Source organism: Trachurus trachurus (genome assembly GCF_905171665.1).
Source record: "Trachurus trachurus genome assembly, chromosome: 2".
Taxonomy (NCBI): domain Eukaryota; kingdom Metazoa; phylum Chordata; class Actinopteri; order Carangiformes; family Carangidae; genus Trachurus; species Trachurus trachurus.
Window position 1 is genome coordinate 553,772 of NC_139914.1, and position 21,284 is coordinate 575,055.

The 21,284-nt window shown below is 45.7% G+C and overlaps 1 protein-coding gene and 1 long non-coding RNA gene across 2 annotated transcripts in view; one reads left to right on the forward strand and one right to left on the reverse strand.

Moving 5' to 3' along the window:
- LOC311001087 overlaps positions 1-21,284 on the forward strand; it is a 441,127-nt gene that overhangs the window by 42,799 nt on the left and 377,044 nt on the right. The window lies entirely within an intron of this gene.
- Positions 1,010-20,166, reverse strand: LOC310997323 (target of Nesh-SH3-like). Its single transcript, XM_083986999.1, has 22 exons — positions 19,931-20,166; positions 17,677-17,856; positions 15,713-15,781; positions 14,799-14,931; positions 14,512-14,693; positions 14,335-14,387; positions 14,192-14,231; positions 13,663-13,737; positions 13,460-13,498; positions 11,097-11,174; positions 7,324-7,473; positions 6,776-6,862; positions 5,558-5,626; positions 4,999-5,136; positions 4,817-4,906; positions 3,875-4,084; positions 3,620-3,725; positions 3,333-3,412; positions 3,193-3,222; positions 2,293-2,451; positions 2,050-2,172; positions 1,010-1,262 (listed from the first exon to the last, which is right to left on the reverse strand). Exons 1-22 carry the CDS (start codon positions 20,001-20,003, stop codon positions 1,147-1,149), a joined length of 2,280 nt encoding a protein of 759 aa, XP_083843125.1. The 5' UTR covers positions 20,004-20,166; the 3' UTR covers positions 1,010-1,146.

The following is a 21,284-nucleotide window of genomic DNA, read 5'->3' on the forward strand; positions in this document are numbered from 1 at the left end:
AAACAGAGTTTGATCTCAGTTTAATGTTAAATGATGAGTTTTCTACTGAGGGTGTTGTGTTGTGTTGTGTTGCGTTGAGGCCACGCCCCCTTTAGGAGACAGGAAGTGAAGAGAAACAGACTCAGGGTTTTAAAAAAGGAAACAAAACTTTATCTTTATTATGAAAACTCCATATAGAAACAACACCAGTATAAAACACCACCGGCCTGCAGCAGGCTGCAGCAGCCGGTGGGAGAATGCCCTGCATCGCCATAACAACGGAACGCCGCTCCATCCCAGCATCTGGTCGGCTCGCCAGATGTTCGATGGAGCTTTTAATGAAGACGTTATGAACCATGGGGAACAGCTGTCGCCATGGAAACAGTTACCCCATGCTAACCTGTAGCCAGCCATTTCTTTGATGGAGACTGACACGCCCACCAGGAAGTGGTGGTCAGAGGTCGTTTACGGTTTGGTTTAGAAGAAGAAGAAAAAGAGAAAGAAGATGAAAGGATGAAAAGAAGACGTTTGTGTGGAAACGTCTCGGTGACGTCGCTCTCTCTCCTTTTACACATAAATTTACATCTGTGTTGTGCAAACTGCAAGTGAAGAAAGAAGCCGGAGCTCTGAACATCTGCCAACATCTGGCGGCTCCAGCTCCAGCTGCTCCGACAGAGGGAAGTCTCTGATGTTCCCATAGCAACGGACCAAGAGGATAATCAATAATCTATAATAACCACGATGATGATGATAATAATTATACAACAGGAAGAAGATCCAGCATGTGAAACAGGATGATGTCATCATCATCATCTTCATCTTCATCTTCGTCGCTCTGCGTCGCGGCAGAAACAGAATCAAAGATCTTTGATAAATAAAATCTCACATGTAATAAACCGGTCGTCCAGGGAGCCAGCTTCCCTTCAGCGACACTAAAACATCTGGAGCGTGTGTGGTTAACCCCCCAACCCCCCCACCCCCATCCCCATCCCTACCCCCCCTCCCCTCCCTCCCCTCCAGCAGTTGTCTTGTAGCTCCGCCCCCTCGTGGCGTGATGCTCTTTACATGTTTTAAATGTTCTCGTTACTGTCCTGTACATGTTTTTACAGCGCCAGAAATAGGCTCCGCCCCCTCCTCCTCTTCCTCCTCCTCCTCCTCCGGTCCGGTTCACCACTTCCCGGGGATCGGCGTCCCACACTCGTACCAGGAGACGTAGTTGACGTGTGAGTGTCCTCCGATCTGTCCGTAGTGGACCGGCTCCTGACGCACGGCGCGGTAGAAACCTGCAGAGCACAAATTGACACAAATGAGACCACAGACCCCCATTGGACAACATTTTGAAGCAAACACCAGAAATACACAAACATCAATTTACGTTTAAATTAGGCGTACATTTTTGAAAGATTATAGAGAAATTTCTGGAAAAAAGGTGGTAGCCTACAAATTCTCAAAAAAATGTGGTAAAAATCCTCACAAAAAATGAACAAAAAAGTTTTTAAAAATTAAGAAAAAAGTGGTAAAAAAAAAAAAATTGTGAAAAATCTGGTAAAATTTCTCAGAAAAAGTGGTGAAATTTCTAAAAAAAAAAAAAAAAAAAAAGAGTTTAAAATTTTTTAGAAGAAACTGGTAAAATTTCTCAAAGAAATTCTAGGAAAAGTGGTAAAATTTCAAAAAAAAAAAAGTCAAACAATGTGGTGGTAAAATTAAAAATAGTATATAGTAAATAGTAAAAAGTTTTTTTTTTAATTGAGAAGAAACTGGTAAAATTAAGAATTCTAGAAAATGTGGTAAAATTTCTCAAAAAAAAGGGGGGGGGCAAACAATAATACAAAAAGGGGTAAAATTTCTTTAAAAAATAGTTAAAAGTAGAACAGAAAAATTGAGAAGAAACGAGTAAAATTTCAAAAAAAAAAGAAAGAAAAAAGAAAAGAAAACAATAATTAAAAAAGTGCAAAAATTCTAGTAAAAAGTGGTAAAATGTCCAGAAAAAGTTGTGGACCCCCTTGAACCCTGTCAACCCCCCCACTTTGAGACGTCTTGACGGTGATAGAGGATCTCTGGCGGTCTCACCTGGTCTGGCAGGAAGCTGGTCTGCGCTCAGCTGGCGTCCCGTCCTCCCGTCCAGGAACGAGTCCACGAACTGACAGTGGTCCTCGCCGAAGCCGCTCTGGTCGCCCAGGTTGTAGAATTTACCTGCACAGGAAGTGACATCATCATCATCATCATCATCATCATCATCATCATCATCATCATCATGACCTGTGAGGCTCTCTGGGCTCTGATTGGACGGTCGGCGTGGGCGTGTCCACTCACCGTTGAGCGAGTCGCTCAGGTAGATCTTGTACCGGAGCGAGTTGCAGAGCTGGACGCCCACGAACTTCCGGTACCAGGTTCTCTTCACAAACTGTTTCCCGTGACAGTCCGAGTACGAGTCCGTCTTGAAGGGGAACTGCGTCCAGATGGCGTCCTTACCTGGGGACACACGGGACAGGTGAGACAGGAGAGACAGGTGAGGACAGGTGAGACAGGTGAGGACGGGGAGGACAGGTGAAGACAGGTGAGGACGGGGGAGGACGGGGGAGGACAGGTGAGGACGGGGGAGGACGGGGGAGGACAGGTGAGGACGGGGGAGGACAGGTGAGACAGGTAAGGACGGGGAGGACAGGTGAGGACGGGGAGGACAGGTGAAGACAGGTGAGGACGGGGGAGGACAGGTGAGACAGGTGAGGACGGGGAGGACAGGTGAGGACGGGGAGGACAGGGGGAGGACGGGGAGGACAGGTGAAGACAGGTGAGGACGGGGGAGGACAGGTGAGGACGGGGAGGACAGGTGAGGACGGGGAGGACAGGTGAGACAGGTGAGGACGGGGAGGACAGGTGAGGACGGGGAGGACAGGTGAGGACGGGGAGGACAGGTGAAGACAGAGGGAGGACGGGGGAGGACAGGTGAGGACGGGGAGGACAGGTGAGGACGGGGAGGACAGGTGAAGACGGTGAGGACGGGGAGGACAGGTGAGACAGGTGAGGACGGGGAGGACAGGTGAGACAGGTGAGGACGGGGAGGACAGGTGAGGACGGGGAGGACAGGTGAGGACGGGGAGGACAGGTGAGGACGGGGAGGACAGGTGAAGACAGGTGAGGACGGGGAGGACAGAGGACAGATGAGAAGAGGTGAGACAGGTGAGGATGGTTGACAACAGGTGTGTGACTGACCTGAGACGTTCTCGCTGACTCTGGGGTCGGCTGGAGACAGAACAGACGCAACAACGTGTTAATGATAATACAAGTTTTATTGTGAAAATATTCAGGTGACTTCCTTCAGACGGCTCCTTTCAAAATAAAAGCTGTGTTACCTGACTCTGTGTTGAAGGACACGGGCTCGCTGGGCGGCCCCTCCCCCAGCTCGTTCTTCGGCTTCACCTTGAACTCATAGCTACAACACACACACACACAACAGGGTCAACGGGCGCCATGGCAACCGCACACAGTGAGACTACTTCCTGTGGTCAGACTGTCACAATAAAAGAACTTCCTGTATTTAGCAGTTGTTTTAGTTTGACTTTTACTCCAGTACAACAGGACGAGTACTCTGACTACTTCCTGTTGCCGCGGCGGCCGTGTGGTTTCCACGGAGACGTACCTGCTCTCCGGTTTGAGGTTCTCCACGGCCGTGTGCGTCTGGTTGGTGGTCAGGATGGAGACCTGCTCGCCGTCTGGACCCTTGGCGGTGGAGATGACCTCGTACTCTGAGGAGACAGCGTGAGGTCACACAGAGGGAGGGGGAGGGGGAGGGGCTTGTTCTCGGGTGGGGGAGCTGAAGCTGAAGCTGAAGTTCTGGTCTAAGAGGGAGGGGTTAAGGGGTTAAGGGGTTAAGGGGGGCGTGGCGTCTCCCTACCTGTGGTGTCGTTGTCCGTCTTCTCCCAGTCCAGGATGATGAAGGAGGGGCATCCCTCCACCGTCACCACGGTGAGGTTGGACGGCGCCGTCCTGGGCGGAGCCGTCACGTTGGCGTCGCCCGCTTCGTCCACGGGGAAGTAGTTGAGGGAGGAGGTGATGGAGCACGGCTCGTCTGGCCCCTTCCCCGTCTGGTAGATCACATGGGGCGCTGTGGGGGGCAAATGTTATGTTTAAATATGTAAATGAGGCAATATCTAATTAAATATGCACTAATTTGCATATATTTCCAGAACTGAAATCTGAACAATGGATAAAGCTACTTTGTTTTATCTTGTTGACATATTAGAGTCTTTAGTTTTTACAGAGGAGGATTGTGGATATCTCTTTTTATCACTCTGTAAATGAGAAAATACTGTCACCAGCCCTAAAACATCTAATGTCTCCATGTTTTTAGTAATAAAATGTTGTATAAATGAGGCTGTGAATGATATATCAACAATCCCCTCTGTAAAAACCTTCAGAATATAGAAAGGGATCAAAGTGGAAGGTTTGGTGTCTGGAAGTGCTGATAGCTACGACCTGAGAGAATCATATGTGAGAATGAAAAAGGTTGTTCATTGTTGATCTCTGTGTCTTTGACTTAGATTCTGTGATGTTCAATTTCCTTTTAGTTTTTATTCTCATATAACTATTGATCCATTCATGTCAGATCATTTCAACAGATATATTCTGCCCACGTTGTCATTTATTACTCGACTGTGCACAAAAAGGTTTAGATGATATTATTAATAGACAGAAAGACCAGACCAGACCTGGTTCTTTAAGGGTTCCCTTAGCGAAAAGTATTTTATTAAATTATTTATTAAATGAGTATACCTTCTAGTACGCTACAAGTACATGGTCCATAGTATACTTGCTATACTTGTACTGCTGTACTCACCCAGGAAGCGCTTCTTGCCCATGGCGTCGATGTCGGACGTGGGCTGGGACTTGAACAGGTCCGAGTCCTCCCAGGTCTCCTGTCGAGGAGCTGAGGACAGAGTCACATGTCAGACGCTCACATGACGGTCACATGACGCTCCGCTACTGTCACCTGGAGGGGGGGGGGGGGGGGCTTCGTACCAGCGGTGGTGGGCGGCGGCGAGGTGGTGGTGGTGGTGGTCTGTCTCCGCTCCGGCTTGGTGGGCTTGGCCGGGGCCGGGGGGGCTCTGGGCTTCAGCACCGGCAGCTTGTCCGTCTGCTTCAGGTTGTTGACTTTGTCTGCAGGAGAAGTAAAGAACGGATGATGATGATGATGTCACCGGTCGCCACACTGCAAAAACTCTACATCTTTCCAAGAATATTTGTCTTATTTCTTGTCAAAATGTTTAATTTCTAGTCAAAACTAATCTCTTTCCACTTAAAATAAGACTCATCACCTGAAAATTAACTTGTTTTTAGATCATTTTCACTTGTTTCAAACAAATTTTCACTTGAAAAATCAGATTTTTCTACTTATTTCAAGTGAAAATCTGCTTGAAAGAAGTAAAAAGTGTCTTAAAACAAGCTCTTTTTTATGTGATTTTACATATAATGAGATTAGTTTTGACTAGAAATAAGACAAATATTCTTGGAAAGATATTGAGTTTTTGCAGTGCAGGCGGAGTGAGCAGCGCTGTGATTGGTCGGTCAGACGGCTCACCTGTGTCTCCGGGCTTCGCCACCTGGTTGGGTCTCTTGTTGAGGACGATGGACGGACGAGCCGGAGAACCTGCAGCACACACACCGACAAGACTCACACACCGGAAAAACACGAGATAACAACACACACACCGTCTCAATCAGGCCCCTGTGTGTGTGTGTGTGTGTGTGTGTGTGTGTGTGTGTGTGTGTGTGTGTGTGTGTGTGTGTGTGTGTGTGTGCGTGCGTGCGTGCAGGCTGTGGTTATCCTGTTGCCGTGGTTACACAAGGAGAAGCAACATCAACACTGAACAGTCCCGACGTAAAAAGCTCAAGATGCTTCAAACAGCAGCAGGACAGGAAGCTGAAGCTCACGTCTGAAGCTGAAGCTCATGTATGAAGCTGAAGTTCTCGTTTAAAGCTGAAGTTCACGTCTGAAGCTGAAGTTCTTGTTTAAAACTGGAAGTTCATGGGGCTACAGTCCTCAACACAGGTGTCCCCGGTTTGAATCCCGCGTCGGGCAGGCCTTTCCTGCATGTCATTCCCCCTCTCTCTGCTTCCCCCTTTCCTGTCTATCTCACTATATGCTATCAAATAAAGGCAAAAAGCCAAGAAATATACTTTAGAAAAGCTGAAGCTCATGTCTAAAGCTGAAGTTCTCGTCTGAAGCTGAAGCTCACGTCTGAAGCTGAGGGTCATGTCTGAAGCTGAAGCTCACGTCTGAAGCTGAAGCTCATGTATGAAACTGAGGGACATGCCTGAAGCTCATATATGAAGTTCAAACTCATGTCTGAAGCTGAAGCTCATGTATGAAGCTGAAGTTCATGTCTGAAGCTCATATATGAAGCTAAAGCTCACGTCTGAAGCTGAAGTTCTCGTCTGAAGCTGAAGCTCATGTCCAAAGCTTTAGTTCTTGTCTTAAGCGAAAGCTCACATCTGAAGCTCATGTCTGAAGCTGAAGCTCATGTCTGAGGCTTATGTCTAAAGCTAAAACTCTTCGCGATACTGCAGTCAAGCATGAAGCTCACGTCTGAAGCTGAAGTTCTCGTCTAAAGCTGAAACTGCTCACGATGCTGCAGTCGAGTGTGAAGCAGAAGCTGAAGCTTGTGGACCCGGAGGTCCGGTCCAGCTGGTGCAAAGCTGAGGAGCTAACGGTGGTGTTGAGCTGAAGCCTGAAGCCTGAAGCTGAAGCCTGAAGCTGAAGCCTGAAGCTGAAGCTCGGTCTCAGGCCGGTACCGACCGTAGAACCGGTCCCGGGCCGTGGAACCGGAGCGAGGGAACCCGTCGGGGCGGAGAGACGTCTGGTCGTCCGGCAGGGAGTTGTTGACTGAAGTGGGAGAAGCAGCAGGTTAACGTCACCATGGCAACATCCTGGGACTAACGGCTGACCTATGTCCCTGGAGCCTGTTTCCACGGTAACGGCTGGTCAGTGTGGATGTGCAATGTGAAGCTAATTAGCTTTAGCTCAGGAGCCTGATGTGAGGTTTAAGGTGACATCACCAACACAACACAATGACAACAGGACAACAACCCCCCCCCCACCTCCACCACATGGACACAGTGATGTCACCAGGTCAAATAACCAATCTCCTGGTTATTTGCAGAACCTGCAGAAGCGAAACCAGAGACCAGAGACAGATGTGGACACAGAGGACGGACACACCAACGACGGATGGACGGATGAACGGATGAACGGATGAACGTATTAATACACAGGATGGATGAGACAGAGACCAGCAGCAGCTGACGTGGGGGGGTTAATACACACAGAGACGTGTTTGTTTTTACCCAGTCGAGGTCTGGACCACAAGACGGGTCTGGGGGGGGCCAGGCCCCGCGGCCGCAGTCCGTCTGCTGTAGGGAGAGAGGCAGCGTTACGGCGGGAAGAGGAGGACGCCACGGAGACACCGGGACAGAGACAGAGACCTGTGACCTCATCAGGTCAGAGACCTGTGACCTCACAGAGCTGAGGAGCAGCTGAGTATCGTCCTAGGGCCACGCTGAGAACAAAACATTTCACCACAGACTCCCAGAATAAAGTCGTAGTTTTACAGGAAAAAGTCGTAATTTAATGAGAATTAAGGGGCAATTTTATGAGGAAAAAGTTGTAAAATTTACGAGGAAAAGTGGTAATTGTACCAGTAGGTGGATACGGTGCTGTTCTGGTTCTGTTCTGGTTCTTTCTGCAGAATAGATGCTTTTTCTTGCATATTCTTTTCAAAGTCCTGATACTGATGACAATGTGCTGATGTATCTCCTTGTTTGGGAAACCTACACTGAAGCACAACTTCACCAAATGCTCCACGGCCTCATTTTAACAACTTCCCATTAAATTATGACTTTATTCTTGTAAAATTATGACTTTATTCTTGTACAATTATGGCTTTTTCTTGTAGAATTATGACTTTATTCTTGTAAAATTATGACTTTTTCTTGTAGAATTATGACTTTATTCTTGAAAAATTATGAATCTTCTCATAAAATTATGACTTTATTGTTGTAAAATTATGATTTATTCTAGAATCTAAAATTATGACTTTATTTTAGTAATATGACTTTTTCTCATAGAATTATGACTTTTTCTCATAGAATTATGACTTTATTCTTGTAAAATTATAACTTTATTCTAGTAATATGACTTTTCTCGTAAAATTATGACTTTATTCTTATAAAATTATGACTTCATTCTTGTAAAATTATGATTTATTCTAGTAATATGACTTTTTCTTGTAAAATTATGACTTTATTCTTGTAAAATTATGACTTTATTTTTGTAAAATTATGACATTATTCTAGTAATGACTTTTTCTTGTAAAATTATGACTTTGTTCTTGTAAAATTATGACTTTATTTTTGTAAAATTATGACATTATTCTAGTAATGACTTTTTCTCGTAAAATTATGACTTTGTTCTTATAAAATTATGACTTTATTCTAGTAATATGACTTTTTCTCATAGAATTATGACTTTATTCTTGTAAAATTATAACTTTATTCTAGTAATATGACTTTTTCTCATAAAATTATGACTTTATTCTTGTAAAATTATAACTTTATTCTAGTAATATGACTTTTTCTTGTAGAATTATGACTTTATTCTTGAAAAATTATGACTTTTCTCTTAAAATTATGACTTTATTGTTGTAAAATTATTATTTATTCTAGTAATATGACTTTTTCTTGTTGAATTATGACTTTATTCTTGTAAAATTATGACTTTATTTTTGTAAAATTATGACTTTATTCTAGTAATGACTTTTTCTTGTAAAATTATGACTTTTTCTCGTAAAATTATGGCTTTGTTCTTGTAAAATTATGACTTTATTCTAGTAATATGACTTTTTCTCATAGAATTATGACTTTATTCTTGTAAAATTATAACTTTATTCTAGTAATATGACTTTTCTTGTAAAATTATGACTTTATTCTTGTAAAATTATGACTTCATTCTTGTAAAATTATGATTTATTCTAGTAATATGACTTTTTCTTGTAGAATTATGACTTTATTCTTGTAAAATTATGACTTTTTCTTGAAAAATTATGACTTTATTCTTGTAAAATTATGACTTTATTTTTGTAAAATTATGACTTTATTCTAGTAATGACTTTTTCTTGTAAAATTATGACTTTTTCTCGTAAAATTATGACTTTGTTCTTATAAAATTATGACTTTATTCTAGTAATATGACTTTTTCTCATAGAATTATGACTTTATTCTTGTAAAATTATAACTTTATTCTAGTAATATGACTTTTTCTTGTAGAATTAAAACTTTATTCTCGTAGAATTCTGACTTTATTCTAGTATGACTTTTTCTCGTATAATTATGACTTTATTCTTGTAAAATTGTGACTTTTTCTCGTATAATTATGACTTTATTCTTGTAAAATTGTGACTTTTTCTCATAAAATTATGACTTTATTCTTGTAGAATTCTGACTTTTTCTCGTAAAATTATGACTTTTTCTTGTAGAATTCCGACTTTCTCTCGTAAAATTACAACTTTATTCTTGTAAAATGATGACTTTTTCTCGTAAAATTACGACTTTATTCTTGTAAAATTATGACTTTATTCTAGTAATATGACTTTTTCTCATAGAATAATTACTTAATTCTCTTAATATTATGACCTTTGTCTCATTAAACTATGATTATTTTCTTGTAAAACTATTACTTTATTCTTGTGCGTCTCTGTGAAAACCATTTTTTCTCAACGTGGCCCTAATACTCCGTCATATTGTCCACAGAAAAACATGTGTGATAATGAATGTGATTGACAGCCCATAAATATTAATGAACTTTGATGTGAATCTGAATCCACCAGAGATCATTGATCAATCATTGATCGATCAGCTGTGAACTGGAGACAAACCTGCTGTTAAACATGATGAGTAAAGGAATAAAAGACGGTGAGACAGGTGAGACAGACAGGTGAGAGACGGGCGAGGCAGGTACCAGGAGGAATTCCCCTGAGAATCCCGGCGGTGGGGGTGGAGGGGCGGGGCCTAGAGGAGGAGTGGGGGGGTCTGAAGCCGTTAGAGAGGGGGGGGAGGGGGAGTCTGGCGCCCGGCCTCATGGATCTGCCCAGCGGGGGGAGGAGGGGGGGCAGACTCCTGCTGCCTCCTCCGTGACCTGGAGGACGAGAGACAGTTACACTCTGTTTCCACGGCGACGGAGGAGGAGGAGGAGTGATGAAGCAGCAGCGCCGAGCGTGAGGTGGTGAGGTTAGTGATGGACGCTGATGGATGGAGGGGGGGGGGGGGGGGCGGGGGGGGGGGGGTGATGGGTCAGCGCTCACACTCTCACACACCACAGTCGTTCAAGCGGCTCAGACAGACTCTGTTCGCCGCCGCCACATGCAGACGCCATGTTGGATGTTGGATGGAATGAGAGCAGCCAATCAGGTGGCAGCTGCGTTCAACACACACACACACAGATGGACAGAGTACTCCACCCCAGTACTTGAGTAAGAGTACAAATACTACTGGTCAAAATGTACTCTGTTACAAGTAAAAGTAGCTCAGTGGACATGTTACTGCAGTAAGAGTAAAAAAGTACTTGCTTTTAAAGGTACTTAAGTATCTAAAAGTACATGCTTTTAAATGTACTTTAAGTCAAAGTAAGAGTCAGAGTAAATGTCTTATTCTTCACATCAATGAATGACTCTAATTGTTTCTAAATGAATGTAAGGAGCTTTTAACTCTTGTTAGTGAGAATGAACTCTTTGAAAGCAGCTGCACTGATGTGCTGCTTTTAGGCGTTAGGGTTTCCTTCTCTGACAAACACAGCTTGTGTCCAATAGGATTTTAGAAAAAGACCTGAAAGTAACCAGTACTTTTCAGCCTTCCTACAAATTAACTCCAGTAAAAGTACAAATATTTGCTTTGGAAATGTATTCAAGTAAGAGTAAGAAGTACCAGAGAAATCTAATACTCAAGTAAAGTACAAATCTTCTGGATATGTACTGAAGTACAGTACTCAAGTAAATTTACTCCGTCACTGTCCACCATTGCACACACACACACACACACACAGAGCAAGACCACAGAGGCGTCTTTACCCCAGCTGTTCGCTCTGGCCCTCTCATTGGCCAGAGCTGTTCTCAGCAGCGACCCGCCGTCCTGTGATTGGCCGACAGCTGTGAGGGAGAGAGAGGTTTAACATCACACGGTGCTGAACTACAACTCCCAGGATGCATTTCACTCTGTGAGACAGGAAGTTAAAGAAGAGAAACGGACGAGGTCGCAGTCAACTCTGCTGATCTGATCGCCTGTTCGATGCCAGGTGAGTGGTGGAGGCGTGGTGTGTGAGTGACAGGTGGGGGCGGGGCCTAAGAGAAGGAGGGAGGAGTTACCGGCTGGTTTCTCAGGAGCGTTAGTCGGCGCCTTCTGGCCCTGAAGTCTGTCGCCGTGGGAGACGAGCTTAGTCAGGAGGAGGGGGGAGGAGGAGGGGGAGGAGGGGGAGGAAGAGGAAGAGGAGGAGGGGGAAGAGGAAGAGGAGGAGGAGAGGGAGGAGGAGGAGGAAGAGGAAGAGGAGGAGGGGGAAGAGGAAGAGGAGGAGGAGGAGGAGAGGGAGGAAGAGGAGGAGGAGGAGGAGGAGGAGGAGGGGGGAGGAGGGGGAGGACGGTCCACCGAGGCGTCTCTAACAGAGTCTCCTTCATCTGGGACGAGAGAGGAAAGAGAGGGAGTCACACACACACACACACACACAGACACACACTCCATCGTCTCTATGGCGATGGAGGAGGAGGAGTCACAACAGTCTCATGCACCTCAGGACTCTGCAGAACGACTTGTGTTGCCGAGACAACAACGTCTGCGTCTGGACCGACGACATGCAGACTGATGGAGGACGAACGGAGAGACAGAGAGGACAGAGACAGTGAGACAGCAGATGATTTCAGACATAGATTTATATACTGACTAGATGCCTTCTGCTTCTCAGCGTACGTCAACACGGCGGCCATCTTGGTCAGGGGTTTCAGACCATAGACATATAAACGTCTGACCAGCAGTCAGACCCTGTAGAACACATTTCAGTGTATTTATGCATGTGGGTGTGTGTCTGAGTATGTAAGTGTATGTTTAATCCACCACTTTATTTTCCCATGATCCATTGCGGCACACCACAACGGAAGTGGGTTTTAGTAGCGTTCTAGCGAGCAGCTCTGGTAGCGTTAGCCACCGGTGTAGGTACCAAATGTGGGGGCTCTGGGCTGCCAAAACCGTTTTGACTAAATCTGATGTTTGTTAAGTCATTAAAAATAATTATTGAACAAACATTACTATTTCTGTGTGCACGTTTTTGTAATTAGTCATGGTTATCGTAGTTGTTAGCTTTGCTGCTGCTGACAGCTAACAGCAGCAGCAAACTAACATCGACGTCAGCTGTTAAAACCCTCCCGTTGTCGGACACGACATGAAACTACTCCAGTTAGTCATGTTGTAACTAGGATATCCGCTGGAAAAAATATTTTTTTCATGGGCCGTTTATTGAGTTATTGTTTATTGACACTGCTAACGGCTAACAGCTAACGGTTAGCCCAGCTAAAATGTTTGTTCAACAATTTGTTTTATAGACTTCATAAACATCAGAGTAGTCGCAACGGTGATATAGTGACGTGAAAATGTGACATAAAGCTAAAAACTTGTCCGTATTGTTCTCATTAAAATTACGTGATGATTATAAATAAAGTCATCACGGCCAATGTCTATCAACCAGTCTATGCTATCAACAATACAGGAACGGTGGAATGGAGTGTCATGGCGACACCCAGCGTCATTCTCCGGAAAGTGTTGGATACATTAAAAAAAGAAATTATAAACATTTTTCAAAAAAAAAATGTTGTCGTTGTATTATAAATATCTGTCTGACATTTGTAATAAACCAAACGGCTTGAGAATCGATTGAATATTCGGAGAGTTCTGGTGATGTTAATGGTTGATAGATGTCTAATGCAGGAAGTAGACACGGCTTCCCCCTGACCAAGATGGCCGCCGTGTTGACGTATTCCACTCAATAGAGCTGCCTGGGAACGCAGCATCTAGTCAGTATATCTATGGATTTCAGAGAGAAGAAAAAGAAGAAATAGAAAAAAAGAAGAAGAAAAGAAAAAGAAGAAAAAAAGAAAAGAAAAGAAGAAGAAAAGAAAAAGAAAAGAAGAAGAGGAAGAAGAAGGAGAAAACGATGATGTCACAGGTGAAGCGTTGCGTAGCGGCCGCCAGGTGAGTTGTTGCTTTGTTGCTGCTGCAGCGTCTGTGGGCGGAGCTACGAGAACTTACTGTCACCTGACGTCACCTGAGAGACTTTCTAACCGTCGGAGCGACATGCTGACATGCAGCCAATCAGGACAGCTGCCCCTCACAGGCCCCGCCCCCTCCCTCCCCCCCGCCGAGCTGAAGCAGGTAAACAGAGGTCAGTTACCCAGAGACACAGCGTCGTCATGGCGACCCTCAGGTGGCGCTGTGGGACAGAACACACCGTTTAGAAGAGCAGAAGAAGAAGAAGAAGAAGAAGAAACATAGACACGCCGCCGCCGCCGCCGCCGCCGCTTCTTCTTCTGTGGATCCTAGAACTCAGGTTAGTGTGTGTGTGTGTGTGTGTGTGTGTGTGCAGGAGATAGTCACCGAATGGCGTGCGTCCAGCTCCGGGGAAACTGGGAGTTTTGAGTGGAGGGGGGAGTCGAGTCCGGTTGTGCAGAGCTGTGATTGGTCGACACAGGAAACACAGGAAGTGAGATCATCAGCATTGGGTCACATTGTGTGTGTGTGTGTGCATAGATATTAGTCATAGTAGTCATACAACTAATTTCAGTGTATGTATGTGGGTGTGAGTCTGAGTATGTGTAAGTGTATTTATGATAGAAATTAAAAATATATATATATAAAAAAGAAAAATTCAATTTATGTTGAATCATCAATATATGTCTGACATTAATAAACTAAACGGCTTGAAAATCTGTTGAATATTCAGAGAGTTATGGCGATTTTAATCTGCCTCTGTTGACTAAAGCAGGAAGTAGACACGGCTTCCCCTGACCAAGATGGCCGCCGCGTTGATGCATCGTTCCAATGGACAGCAGCGTCAGAGGAGCCATCTATGTGTATATTATATCTATGTCTGTGTGTCTGTGTGTGTGAGAGACGCAGGACTCACCTGGACGAGGCGGGAACAGAGCGTGAGGTCCGTGAGGTTTCTGCAAGACAGAATCGACCAATCAGAGCCAGTCACAGCTGCAAGGGCTCATGGGAAATGTAGTAGAAGACTGAACCAAGAGATGAATGAGTCCCTGAACCTACCATGGGCTTGGCCAGAGGGTTACGCAGCTTGAACGGCTTCTGTGGCGGTTTACCTGTGGATCAGACAAGGTGAGTCAGTCAGGGGTCAAGACCAGGACCAGGACCAGGACCGGGACCAGGACCAGGACCAGGACCAGGACCAGGACTAGACCTCAGACTGAGTAGGCGTGGCCTTACTGCCCATGTTGGTGTTGTGGATGACCGGTTTGCTCCAGCTGCCGCTGCGCTCGTCCTTATTGGAGCGGACTCCGAACTCGTACGGCGTGTTGGGCTTCAGGTTGTCGATGACGGTGTCGCTGGTCGGGCAGGTCTGGTAGTTCCACTTCCTGTTCCTCTCCCTGTAGCGGATGGTGTAAAACCTGCACACACATGGATTATTAGAAAACTTCTAATTACGCAGAACAACCCTAGATCCTAGAAATAAACCAATCAAACGATTAAATAAATAAAGAAAAGCGTCCTACCCGTCCTCCAGACACTCGTTCATGATGTCGCCCTCGAACGGCGTCTTCAGGTAGTTCCCCCAGGACAGCAGCACGGCCGTGGGGCTGACGGAGCCGATCACCAGGTGCAGCGGCTTCTCCAGGTTCACTTTACCTGAAAACCAGGAAATATAGGAATACAACTATGGAATAAAAACCATCATCATCCTGACAGCTGTACTGTCAGATATTGCCCCCCCCCCTCTATTTAATATAAACAGAAGCTCCCACCTGCTGGAGTTTTACACACTGACTTGTATCATCAGAACAGACATGTGCTGTGTTGTTTCTATTATATTTAGCCTAAAACATTTACATCAGGAGGGGGGGGGGGGCAACGCCTGACAGCTGAGAGTAGCCTATCACTGTCAGATATTGCCCCCCCCCTCTATTTAATATAAAAGGAGGCTGAAAATCACAGTTAATTATTATTATATATATACATATCCACCTTTTACCGAACGTCAAAAACGTGTGCCGGTTTTGCTCTTCCGGTGGAATTTTATGTTTACGTTTCCATGGTTTCGGTAGTCGCGGTAAATGCATGGATTTTTTTTTTTTTTTTTCAATGAAAATCTGTAAAACGCATGGATCATCACGGATCAATCTGTGTGGTATCTATTGTTAAAAGCTGGTGTGATGATCCATGCGTTTTACAGATTTTCATTGAAAAAAAAAAAAAAGTCCATGCATTTACTGCGACTACCGAAACCATGGAAACGTAAACATACAATTCCACCGGAAGAGCAAAACCAGCGTATGTTTTTGATGTTCGGAAAAAGGTGGTTAAACCAACCACATTGTTGCTGTTAACCCTCTAAGTGAGAGAAGAGTTCCAGGACTTTTCTCAAACTCTCGGAGCGTCTTGACGTTCCCAAGACGTAGCGTTGTCGTACCTGTGCAGTGCTTCTTGACGTCGTTGGCGGGGATCGGCTGCACGGCAACCAGGTACTTGGGTTCAGCGTCTGGAAGGAAAACAAACGTGTTGGAATCAAGGTGAGTGATGATGATCGTGTGTTCGATTCCCTCCTGGATGAAGGCTTTGACCTTCGTCCTCCTCTGCTGCCGTGTTTACAGTCAACAGAGGCCCGGGGCGGTGATGGATGACAGGTAACGACAGGTCGACTCTTCATCTCCACGGTGACACAAGCCCCGCCCCCTGAGCCTCTCACCTGTCAATCAACCCCCCCTCTGTGTTTACCTGAACCTCCGCTCTGCACTGTGACAGAGACAGACTGAACTGAACCGGAGAGCAGAGGGTTAAAGATGGATGGTTAACCTTTAGAGTAAACACCACATCAGTGTTGACAGCTGGCCCCGCCCCCTCCGGCCTGTGATTGGCAGACAGCCTCGGGGCAGCAGCAGCAGCAGCGGCGGCGAGGGAAGGAGGGAAGGAGGGAAACGTGATTAGATTAAAGTGAAGCTGGAGCTGAACTTCTCCTGAAACCAACTGTTTACATCTGTTTGCCATTTCTCACTGGGGGGGGGGGCTGGGGGGGTTAACCCTCCCAGTGTAAACGCTGCATTTCCCAGCAGCATTTGAACACAGCACCAAATAAGGAAGTGGTGCCGGGGAAGGAAGTCGTGTTTGTGTTATAAAGTCAAATGAGCAGCAGACGTTCAGCTCTGACCTCGTTAAGGTCCAAACAAACCTACGTTGTCCCACGCTCTCCGGAGGCAAGTGAAGCTCTCACGGCTTTAACGCTTAACGCTGCATTCAAGACAACTCTCAGACCTTCTACTGGAAAAACTGCAACTCAACACGTAAAACACGATTAAAATGTATTTTAAGGGGCGCCGAGTGGCGCAGTGGGTTAAGCAGGCGCCCCATATATTGAGGCTGTAGTCCTCGTGCAGGCGGCCCCGGTTCGAGTCCCGCATCGGACGGCCCTTTCCTGCGTGTCATTCCCCCTTTCTCTCCTGTCTCTCGCAACTGTACTGTCAATAAAGGCATGAAAAAGCCAACAAAAAAAACAACTTTAAAATGTATTTCAATACTAAAATGCATTAAAACTTTGGTAACACTTTACAATAAGGGTCCCTTAATTAAGGTTAGTTAGTACATTATTAAGCATTAATATATAAACTAATGTGTTAATTAATGCAGAGTAATGCATACATAATGATAACTAATTACATTATTCAAGTTTTATTATTACTTAATTTATTAACTAACTTTGAGTAGTAAGCATTAATTAACTGCTTACTAATAGGCTACATTAATTAATGTCTTAATTAATCTGTAAACAGTTAATTAATGCTTAATAATGTACTAACTAACGTTAATTAAGGGACTCTTATTGTAAAGTGTTACCAAAACTTATGAAATATACAACATAGTAACTTACAGTTACAGATGTTGTGGAGTCAATTCATGTCTTTGATTAATTTGAAGATGTTTCTTTTTAAATTGTTTTTATGCCTTATGCAAACTTTGTAATGTAGTTACACATTTTCCTGCAGTAATGTAACAGATTACAATGATGCAACTGTTGTAATTAAATTGTGTAAGGCCGTTACATGGAATAGTTTCCTCCCCAACCCTGCAGATGTGCCATCCAGATGTTTCTCCTCCTCTTATCAGCTTCACACTTCTCACATTAAACACTGAAGTGTTGTCGTGGTGATGACGGACGGCTCTCGGCAGGTTTCCTGATGTCACGCTGCCTTTGAACGCACCGCGGTCTCAGGCTTCCCTCGAGGTGACGGGATCAAGATTCCTGGCCGAGCTTCAGAACCGGATCAGAGCCACCTGCTGCTGGTTTCCCCCCAAAACCACGTCTGCTGGTTCCCACGCCTCAGAGCCGCGTGTGTGTGTGTCTGTGGTTGTGTGTGTGTGTGTGTGTGTGTGTGTCCTCACCCATCTCGGCCTCGTAGGGCCGTCCGTCCTCGGGCAGTGTGATGAGTTGTCTGGAGAAGACGCTGCCTCCGTATCCCAGCACGTAGCCTTCCAGACGCACATCTGGACTGGGACGCAAAAACTGCAGCACGATGGTGTCGCCGGTGGCGTTGATACGCACACGCAGGTTGCCACGGCGACCTGGGGAGGAGGAGGGGGGAGTAGAGGAGGAGGAGAGAGGAGAGGAGAGGAGAGGAGGAGGAGGAGAAGGAAAGCAGAGGAGGAGGAGGAGAGGAGGAGGAGGAAGAAGAGGAGGAGAGAGGAAGAGGAGGAGGAGGAGGAGGAAGAGGAGGAGGAGGAAGAAGAGGAGGAGGAGGAGAGAGGAAGAGGAGGAGGAGGAAGAGGAGGAGAGAGGAGGAGGAGGAGAGAGGAGGAGGAGGAGAGGAGGAGACGTTCAGTCAACAACATGAATCAACAGCTTCTTGTTTGTTCAGTAAAGTTCAGTCCTGTTGCAACATGAACAAGTTTTAGTGTGTCCACACACACACACACACACACACACACACACACACACACACACACACACACACACACACACACACACACACACACACACACACACACACACACACACACACACACACAACCAGCTCTGATTAAAGCTGTGTGTGTGTGTGTGTGTGTGTGTGTGTGTGTGTGTGTGTGTAGTTGTGAACATGTGTAGTCCTGTAGCTGCTCCAGTGTTTCCAGCAGCAGTTTGATTGACAGGAGGATAAACACCAGAACTACACACACACACACACACACACACAGACAGAGGAAGTGAGTGTGACAGCAGCTGCATAACGATTATTGATTATTGATCACTGACTCCACTCAGTCTGAACAACTGAACAACGGCTCCTTGTTTGGAGAGAACAGTGTGTGTGTGTGTGTGTGTGTGTGTCGGTGTCAGAGTGTGTGTGTCAGTGTGTGTAGGTTGTGTGAGTCTCATTACGTGTGTAACTGTAAAACTCTGTGATGGAAACTAAACACAAGAGCTGAGAGGCGTTCAGGGACACACTGCACAGTGGGACAACACAGTACCGCACACACACAGACACACAACCACAGACACACAACCACAGACACACACACACACACACACACACACACACACACACACAGACACACACCTCCACAGGTAACAGCTGTTTGTGCAGCAGATGACTGTGATTAGCTGCTGTGTGGACACTCAGCACCTCCTCTCTCCTCCTCTTTCTCCTCCTCTCCTCCCTCTCTCCTCTTTTCCTCTCTCCTGCCCCCTCCCCCTCTCTCTCTGTTGTTCTTGCCCCCCCCCCCCCCCCTCACCTGCAGCAGCTTTTATCACCTACATAACTTCACTCTCAGTGAGGCCCGACCACCGCAGGTCGCATCATGAATAAGCCCCGCCCCTTTACCTGTAGCCCCGCCCCTTCACATGTAGCTCCGCCCCCAACGGCCACCTGTAGCCCCGCCCCTGCACCTGTGGGCGGGGGCCACACACGTCCAGCCCGACGGGAATCGAACATCAAACCCCGACGAGAACAAAGAGCTGAGTCAGAGACGTGACACACACACACACACCCACACACACATGTACATGCATGTGTGTGTGTGTGTGTGTGTGTGTGTGTCTCTGATGTTTGAATGTTTCAGTTTTTCCTTTTTTCTTCTTGTTCCTCACGTTTCTTCTGCTGCTGCTGCAACGTTTTCATGACCAGAGTACTCTGCTTGGAGTACTCTGTTACACTGCTCTGTTTGGAATACTTTGCAGTATCCAACAGCATTTTTTCCAGTACTCTGCCATATCTAACAGCAGTATTTTTGCAGGACTTTGCAGTATTTTTGCAGGACTTTGCAGTATTTAAAAGCAGTATTTTTGCAGGACTTTGCAGTATTTAACAGCAGTATTTTTGCAGGACTTTGCAGTATTTTTGCAGGACTTTGCAGTATTTAACAGCAGTATTTTTGCAGGACTTTGCAGTATTTAACAGCAGTATTTTTGCAGTATCTAACAGCATTTTTTTGCAGGACTTTGCAGTATTTTACAGCAGTATTTTTGCAGTAGGCCTACCTAACATCATTTTTTGCAGGACTTTGCAGTATCTAACAGCAATATTTTTGCAGTATTTAACAACATTTTTTTGCAGAACTTTGCAGTGTTTAATTACATTTTTTTTTTACAGTACTTTGCAGTATTTTTGCAGGAGTCAGTAGTACTGTACCCTGCAGTAGTAGTAAAGTAGTGTAGTACCTCTGAGGCTCTGACAGCTGCTTCCCTGCAGCAGAGCAGCAGCTCCCAGCAGCAGCAGCACCACGACGTCCATCACCTCACTCTGGACACCAGGACCAAGATGATGAAGATAGAGGAGGAAGATGATGAAGATGATGAAGATAGAAGAGTCAAGAGGAGTCAAGAGGAGTCAGCAGGAGTTGGAGGAGTCAGAGGAGTCAGCAGGAGCAGGACAACTTCCCGGAGCGTCTCCGTCTCAGGACTTGTCCTCGCTGTGAGACGCCGACCACAAACTCTCCATCTATAGCCTGGTGGGGGGGCGGGGCCTGATGACATCACAGCCCCCGACAGCCAACCAGAGCCTGAGGAGAGCAGCGTACTGTACACTCCCCCCCACCCTCCTCTCCTCTTTTCCTCCTCCACCTCCTCCTCCTCTCCTCCCTCTGGACCTCAAACATGGTGTTCTCTCCCTCCCTGCTTTCTTCATCACCCCCCCCCCCCTCCTCTTCTCTCCTCCTCCTCCTCTCCTGCAGAAACAACAGAACAAGTCGAGTCTCAACATCTGTTCATGTTTATCAGTTTGACCTCAGTCACAGAGACGTGTTCACACTGGGACAGAGGAGGACGACGTCTCTGTGTCCCTCTTCTATGTCTCTATGTGTCCCTCTATGTCTCTATGTGTCCCTCGATGTCTCTTTGTGTCCCTCGATGTCTCTATGTGTCCCTCGATGTCTCTATGTGTCCCTCTATGTCTCTATGTGTCCCTCGATGTCTCTATGTGTCCCTCGATGTCTCTATGTGTCCCTCGATGTCTCTATGTGTCCCTCGATGTCTCTATGTGTCCCTCTATGTCTCTATGTGTCCCTCGATGTCTCTATGTCTCTCTATGTGTCTCTATGCCTTTCTCTACGCTTCTACGTCTCTCTATGTCTCTCTGTTTGTCTCTATGTCTCTCTGTCTCACTCGCTTAGCATGTGTCTTTATGTCTCTGTGTCTTTATGTCTCTCTATGTCTATGTATTTGTTTCTATGTGTCTCTCTATGTCTCACTTGCTACGTCTCTATGTGTCTATGTCTCTCTATGTCTCTCTATGTGTTTCTATGTGTTATAGTCTCTCCGGGGTCGAGATGTTTTACTGTAACTCAGTAAACATACATGTGTGTCTGTGTGTGTATGTGTGTGTGTGTGTGTGTGTGTGTCTGTGTGTTGTGCAGTAGTTTGAAGGACGAGCAGCAGCTGCACACACACACACACACACACACAGCTGGGTAATCATAGTGTGTGTGTGTGTGTGTGTGTGTGTGTGTGTGTGTGTGTGTGTGTGTGTGTGTCACAGTGTTTGGGTCGTTGAGGTTTTTCCACATTTTTCCAGAAA

Bases quoted from the DNA above. Each gene is read 5' to 3' on its own strand.
- LOC310997323 (XM_083986999.1), bottom strand. From the start codon at position 20,003: ATGGACGTCGTGGTGCTGCTGCTGCTGGGAGCTGCTGCTCTGCTGCAG. The intron at 15,782-17,676 runs GTGAGGACACAC...TTTTCCTTCCAG, and splicing joins GCCCTACGAGGCCGAGATGG to ACGCTGAACCCAAGTACCTG. The intron at 3,413-3,619 runs GTACGTCTCCGT...TGTGTGTTGTAG, and splicing joins AACCTCAAACCGGAGAGCAG to CTATGAGTTCAAGGTGAAGC.